The following is a 7,316-nucleotide window of genomic DNA, read 5'->3' on the forward strand; positions in this document are numbered from 1 at the left end:
CGAGTTTCTGCTGTTAGGTGTGGCCTATTATGCTAATGAGTTCCTGCTAGGCTTTTTCTACAAAAAAAGCCCTGAGAGTAGGTAATGTCCATCTCTTTCCATAGCCTTGAGCTGTAAGATTATATTCTGGCACTAAACCTAAATCCCTTATCTATGGAAAATACTTGGCAAGAAAGTCTCCGTCTTCTGTAATAGTTGTGAGTTTACTATAAAGGAAAGAGTGTGCTTGTTGGCTTTTTCTTCTTGCTAAAAGGGAAATTGTTATGTTGTGGTGGCTAGGAATACCCATTACAATGTATCTGTGTTAACTGTTGGGATGGATCCTGAAATGCCATTCCAACAGCATAATATCACATGGTGGTAGTGGACACAGGGCAATTTTGACCAGTTTCTTCCTTAAACTGTAGATCCCAGCTTTGCTCACCATGCTCTTCCTTAGGGGGCCTCTTGAACCCCAGGAACAGAATTGAACTTCAGGAGTTTTGGCTGCAGCAGGAGTGGGAAGGTGGGGAAGCCCTGCTCCTCAGGCTTCAGTCCACCAGTTTACTTAGGATCTAACTCAACTGTACATAAATAACAGTACAGTAAATATAAGAATGTAAAGCAATGACCATGCAGAAATTGTAGTGGTTGTATATAGCTTTTAAAACATAGCACCACCCAGTTGGCAGATAATGCCCAGTGTGATATGATTCTTAATAAATACTGAGAAATGGTCCTTTGTACTTCCCATTTTTAATCCTGTTCCTTTCCCACAGCCTCCATAGTGTATTTGTATAAAATTCATACATCTGTACCAAAAAGCTGATTGATTATGCCTATGCACACACACCTCTACCTGCATAAATACTTGGGAGTGTACAAGGCAGTATGTCTTGCAGTACCTACATAGAACAGGTTTGAACAGAGATCCTAAGCCTTGTTCCCACTTGCTCCATGCCCTTTTCCATTGCTGAAGCAGCCCTCAGTGGCAGAGCACATTCCGCAGCCTTTGAACCTTGTGTTTGATGATATGCTGTTTTAAAGTTGCATTGTTGATTGATCTGTGGTCTTAAAAAGAGCATTTAAGACTAATCTAACTATAATGTGGTGGGTTTCCCTTGCTTCTGTACTCCTCAGCCCTTGCAGTCACTGTCTCTAGCAGATTCTAAGTTGAAGACAGAGCTCACTATCATTATCAATGCACTGGGGAGCAATACATCTCTGACAAAAGTGGATATTAGTGGAAATGGAATGGGCGATATGGGAGCAAAGATGCTAGCGAAGGCTCTTCAGATAAACACCAAACTCAGGTATGGCAGTTATTTGCATATTCATCTTGGTTAACTTCAATTTTGTGTGTTGTCTTGTATGCCCCATCTCTTGATTTTTCCTTGCAACAAATGATATGTGGGAGACATGTGAACAAGATATTTAAAAACAACAACAACTGACAAGCAACATTAGAGCTTATAATTAGGAATGGATGAGCAATGACAAAAGGATGTTTTGTTTTGTCTTCCTTTCTGGTGCTTTTCTGTTCAAACTCTCCCAGCTGTAGGGGAAAAGATTTTGAGATTTTTTGGGATAGGCAATGTTAAGCAGACAAATGGCAGTAGGAAAAAGGGTTAAATGATCTCTCCCAAGTGGGATCCTCTTCTGAGTTTGTTCCATGTTTCAAATTTGGACTTCAGAGTCACTGTATAGGAGTCACTTGGACATGCTTATATTTTACCTTTAGGAAAGGGGACCAAAGTTACCTCCCTAGAAAAAGTTCTGAAATTACAGGTTGCTTACTTAATGCTCTAGAAGTATTTGGTGTATATATTTCAGTGTCTCATTTTGGGACAACACCCCAGTTCAGCTGTTTGTTTTAGGAAGGTTTTTATTTGCAATGTATAGGATTCCAACCTTGAAAGTGTGTGGCTTGGATCCAGCGATACAAAGCAGAAATGTAAACTGACTTAGTGCAGTTCCACTTGTGCAACACTTAGCACATTGCTTCATGTAAATTATAGTACCCAGAAAATGGTTGTATGAGATCTTGAGCAAGTAGGAATTTTAAGTGAGGATGCAATTAGCTTAACTTAGTGCAAGCGGCTACCACAGTCTTTCCTTGTGTTTCCACTCACACAGGAGCTCTAGTGCAAGGAGAAATTCAGCACAGGATCCAAACCTGTGGTTTTGTGTGTGTGTGTGTGTGTATTAATGCATATAAGTGCTCCTTTATCCCTGTTGCTACATTTTCATCACAGAATTAATTGTACTGGTGTTTTACTTGTTAATTGTGTTACTTCAGAACTACAGATCTATCTGCATTCTGGCTGAATAGTGTTTAGCTTGTGCTTAGTGACGTTATGTAATTTCTGATTTTCCAACAGAACTGTTATATGGGACAAGAATAATATCACTGCACAGGGCTTCCAGGATATAGCAGTGGCACTAGAAAAGTAAGTTCTATGCAGTTGTCCGTCGTTATCTTTGCAAAACCATCTAGATTTGTATAAAAGTTTTTTGTGTTAGGCCATAGTTTTGGTAAATATAGACACAGTCGTCTCTTCCTCTCCTGCTGTGGGTATTTTATTCCTACTGGTTATTTAAAATAAACAGGAGTTTTGTATCATCTCAGTGATAAACTTATGCTAGAATAAAAACTTTTTTATTGTGGACTAGAGTTCACTTCATGAGGTACAGGTAGTGGGTTCTCACCAGGTAGGCATACAAATATGCACACATACAAAAGTTATGAAAAAAGCAAGTTTATAAACATCAGGAAATACAGAGAGAGGTTTAGTAATGTAGAATTCAAATATAATAACAATTCAGAGACCGTTCATAAATGGGTGATGATAACATCATTTCCCCAGTTTTGCTAAGCTGGTTAAGACTTATAGTGGCTAATGAAATCAGAGGTCCCTGCTACATCTTCTGGAAATTGTGTCAGATATTCTTGATGAATACTAATTCAGCAGTTTCACACTAGTGTCTCAGATGTGTTGCTGAGGAGTTGTGACTTTTAGATTAGCAAAATAATGAAGATTGTGTGTGTGTGTGTGTGTGTGTGTGTGTGTGTAGCAAGGACATGCTGCATTCACCTAGCTCTCCTGTTTGTCTCCAAAAATAACTCTCCTGCTTGTTTTTGGCTATTCCTCCAAAATAATTATTTAAATTAAGCAGTTCAGTTGTTGTGTGTAATTAAGGCTCTTACACTCTTTAAAAAAAAATATTCAGTTAGTTTGACTTTTTATCCAACTGAGTGGCGGAAAGTGCCATCAAGTCACAGCTGACCTATGGCAACCCCACATGGGGGTTTTCAAGGCACGAGAGGTTCAGCGGTGGTTTGCCATTGCCTGCCTCTGTGTCATGACCCTGATATTCTTTGGAGGTCTCCCATCTGGGACCAGCCCTGCTTAGCTTTCGAGATCTTACAAGGCTACCCAGGTCAGGGTTTTTATCCAACTAGTTACATTTAAATTCAGTTTTATGTATCGTAAAATTGTATGTATTCTAAAAGCTCAGTGGTGGATCTCGAAATTTCAGGAAGTTAGCTTAACAAAGCTACAAGGAAAATATATCTTCATTGTTATCATTCATCAAATTTTGAACATGGAGTATAGAATATGTCCTCTTATTGTAACTAGCCAGATAGAAAAATAAGATTCCTTCAGTTGTGATAGATCAAGATGGGTAGCCGTGTTAGTCTGTCTGTATCAGTAGAAAAGAGCAAGAGTCCAGAGTAGTACCTTAAATTTTGTTACTGGATTCCTGCTCTTTTCTACTCCTTCAGTTGTGCACAACTTTCATATTTTTCACAGGTAGTTTGACCCTAGATTTCAACTGAACACTGTTAGTTTCAGTTGCCTTTGAATCCTATTTCTAGGAGAGATTCAGTTGGAAGAACAACACACCTACTAGCTCTGAATACCAACTGGAAGGCAAAAAGCTCACTTTAATAAGTTCCATCAAATTTGACACACAAGGCAAAATCCAATGCATCTTTATAGTGGATTGCAACAGGTCCTCTGAGGATCCCATATTTTTTGACGTTGTCAGATACAGTGATTGATGTAAAGGAGGGGAGAGATTGTGAACTCATAAAAACTTTAATTTAATCAATTTTAAATCAGTTACTGCTTGCGGCCCTGTTTTATTCAGAGTCCAATGTTCAGCCATTTAGCACAACTGCTTAATGCTTAAAGATGATGACGTTCAGTGAAATGAGTGAAAAATAGACAGCACTGAGATCTTATAGGCAACTGGGGGGGGGGAAATAACCTTTTAAATGCTAATAGTGTTCGGTTTACTGACAAAAATAGTCTAGCTGGGAAAAAGAGCAATTCATCAACATCCTGCCTATAATCTGTGTTTTCCCTTCTGTCTGCCAAGATAATGAAAAATGGGGTTCTCCTAAGATTGAGAATGAAAGTATGTGACAGAAAACGGAAACATTTCTGCGAATACAGTGACTGTGATTTTCCAAAGGTGACATTGCATTTACTTAGAATGGAAGCTCAGGTCATCAGCTGTCTACTTCAATATTCAAAAAGCCAGAGATAGTATTGAAGCCTCGGCCATGATTTAAAAAGTTCTAAATGTGGAAGACAGCGTCTTCTGTCACCATTGGATAAGGAAAGAGAAATGGTCTTGTACACAAATCATTTCAAACAATATCAGAAGCATTATCTCTTGGCAAATAATCCAGCAATTCTTCCGTCCTCAATGTTGTGGGTTATAAAATTATTTTAGTGCGATTCTGCCACCTGTAAAATCTGCCTTTCCTGGAAAGAAGAAACAAAATAAATAATTGCCGCTTCGTTTTAGCTACAACAGAATGACTGAAAATAGCATTTTGAATTTCCCCCCCAGCTTGGTGCATGATATTTGTATATTTGCTACAGAAATATGTAGCTCATTATGAAGAATGGCACAGAGTGGTGCATTCTCTCATCTTAATTACTTTGGTTCAATAGGGAGTGATTTATTGACAGTTGCACTGCAGGACTGAAAATGCAAAGTCTGGCATCTGGATGAGATGATGCTGAGAAATCCAATTGTGCATTATGATTGTAGCAATTTTCAGTTCACTCTTTCAAGGAGTGCTAAAGACTGTGTGGGGAGGGGGGGGGAAACAAACCCAGTAAGTGGCCTCTAAAAAACTTACTACCATCCAAGAGACAAAGGATGCAAGCATACTGATAAAGACTGTGCCAGTAAAAATATGTCAGTGTGCAGCACAGGATGGGAATGGGGCTCCCTGAGTTGATGACATTTGGGCTGATAATATTTAATTGTGTGTCTTTGGAAGTTTTTTTCTGCTAAAGGTAATAGATTCTGCAAATCACATAGATACAGACTTATGCCCTGTTGAAATCCATGAAGACCAGACATATAGTTAAGTAGTTAAGTGTCCCTCATCCCAAAATGTTGTATTACAGAATTCAGTTATATATATTGGTTATATATCTGCATTGAATACATGAAGCTGATTTATAGTGAGTTGGACCACTGGTGTGTCAACATCAGTACTGTCTGCTCCGACTGACAGCAGCTCTTCAGGCCTTTCACATTGCCTACTACCTGATTTTAATTGGAAATGCCAGGGATTGAACTGGGGACCTTGTGCCTGCAAAACAGGCACTCTACCACTGAGCCATGGCCCATCCCTCATTCAGGGTTGAGTTGTTCTATTTGCTGAAAAGTGTGTTTTCCCCAAGTTTGATTAGGCTAGTAATGCTTCTGACGTTACTTTCCCCTTTATCAGTTAATATGTAGTTTCACTGATTACATTGGTATCCTGTTCGTCCTCCAATACATTCGTTTTACCTCACAGTAATGTTGTGTTTAACTGGAAGTAAGTTATCATCTGGATAAGCAGAGGATTCAAACGTGGGCTTTGGTGTAGTGGTTAAGTGCGTGGACTCTAATCTAGGAAAACCGGGTTTGATTCCCCACTCCTCCACTTGCACCTGCTGATGTGACCTTGGGTCAGTCACAAGCGCTAGCACAGCTGTCCTTGAAAAAGAGCAGTTTGTGTCAGAGCTCTCTCAGCCCCACCCACCTCACAGGGTGTCTGTTGTGGGGAGGGGAAGGGAAAGGAGTTTGTAAGCCGCTCTGAGACTCCAAGTGAAGAGCGGGGTATAAATCCAATCTCTTCTTCTTCTTCTTCATTCAGACCCAACTCTGTCCACTGCATCTGGCTCTGCTCACATGGTTGAGTCATCTGGGAACTATTAATCTGTAGGACCATTCTGCAGTCTACCTGCTCTCTGCTTGGGTTGAACTATGTTCTAGGTTATTGTGCAAGTTAGTGGAAAGCATGGCCTTGGCTTTTAGGGATAGGTTTAGGTAGATGACCCTCTATAAGAACATAAGAGATGCCAATGTTGGATCAGGCCAAAGGCCCATCCAGTCCAACACTCTGTGTCACACAGTGGCCAGAAATACCAATGCCATCAGGAAGTCCACCAGTGGGGTCCGGTTGATGGCGGCGCGTTAAGCAGACTTGCCTCCCAGACTGCTCAGGGGTGAAGCTGCGCTCTGGCTGGGGAAGGGGGCGCGCAGGCTCGCAACCCCCCCGGGACCCGGTGAAGGGGCCCTGGCCAAGGAACTTTTTAAGAGGCGGCCTCTTCGAGGGCGGAATGCCCGAGAATTGAGGCGCCTCTTAGTTCCAGTGGTTTCCCGTGCCATGAGACCCAGATGGGACTAGTGGCGCTAACCGGAGCAAGCGTAGGAGATCCGGCGTTTGAAATGAAGTTTGGAGCGGGGTCGGAAAACCAACAATGAACATGAGTCAATGCTAAGGCGATTTAAAGAGTAAAAGGCAGCTCCCCACCCTATTTCACGGATGGAGAAAAAGCAAGCGGGGGGAGGGACGCCTCCCATGCGCATACCTTAAACGAGTGAGGGGGGGAGCGGAAGAAAAGCAGAGAAAACTGCCGAAAGACACTTACCCGTGGGAGTTTAAGTGATCGAGTGCACATTCAGAAACTTTAGCAAAGTTGGGAAAAGTGAACAAACAATTAAGATGGCGGGGAAGAAAGACAAAGAAAGACTTCTGAAAGCTAAGGGGCCAGACAGTCCTAAACCGGAAGTTACCAGTGAGGTGGCGAAGTCTGTAGCAGCTGAATAACTTCAAGGAACAGATGTCAAAGGTAACACAAAGCATAACGGCAACTCAAGCCCAGATGGGTGCAACTCAAACCCAGATGGGTGATCTGATACAAATTATGAAGCAAGATGCTGAAAAAATAAAGGAAGTGACTGCAACTACACAGAAAGTAAAGAAGAAAGTACAAAAGCTTGAGGAAAAGACAACTTCTTTGGAAGATCAAATGCTA

At 41.2% G+C, this 7,316-nt stretch overlaps 1 protein-coding gene across 1 annotated transcript in view; it reads left to right on the top strand.

Moving 5' to 3' along the window:
- The window catches only part of LOC107106428 (leucine-rich repeat-containing protein 16A-like), a 232,552-nt gene that overhangs the window by 148,564 nt on the left and 76,672 nt on the right, over nt 1-7,316 (top strand). The window contains 2 exon segments of the mRNA XM_015406571.1: nt 1,120-1,292; nt 2,361-2,429. Coding sequence (XP_015262057.1) covers nt 1,120-1,292; nt 2,361-2,429 — 242 coding nt within the window.

This window comes from Gekko japonicus, unplaced genomic scaffold (assembly GCF_001447785.1).
Source record: "Gekko japonicus isolate JY-2015 unplaced genomic scaffold, Gekko_japonicus_V1.1 scaffold1872, whole genome shotgun sequence".
In the NCBI taxonomy this organism is placed as follows: domain Eukaryota; kingdom Metazoa; phylum Chordata; class Lepidosauria; order Squamata; family Gekkonidae; genus Gekko; species Gekko japonicus.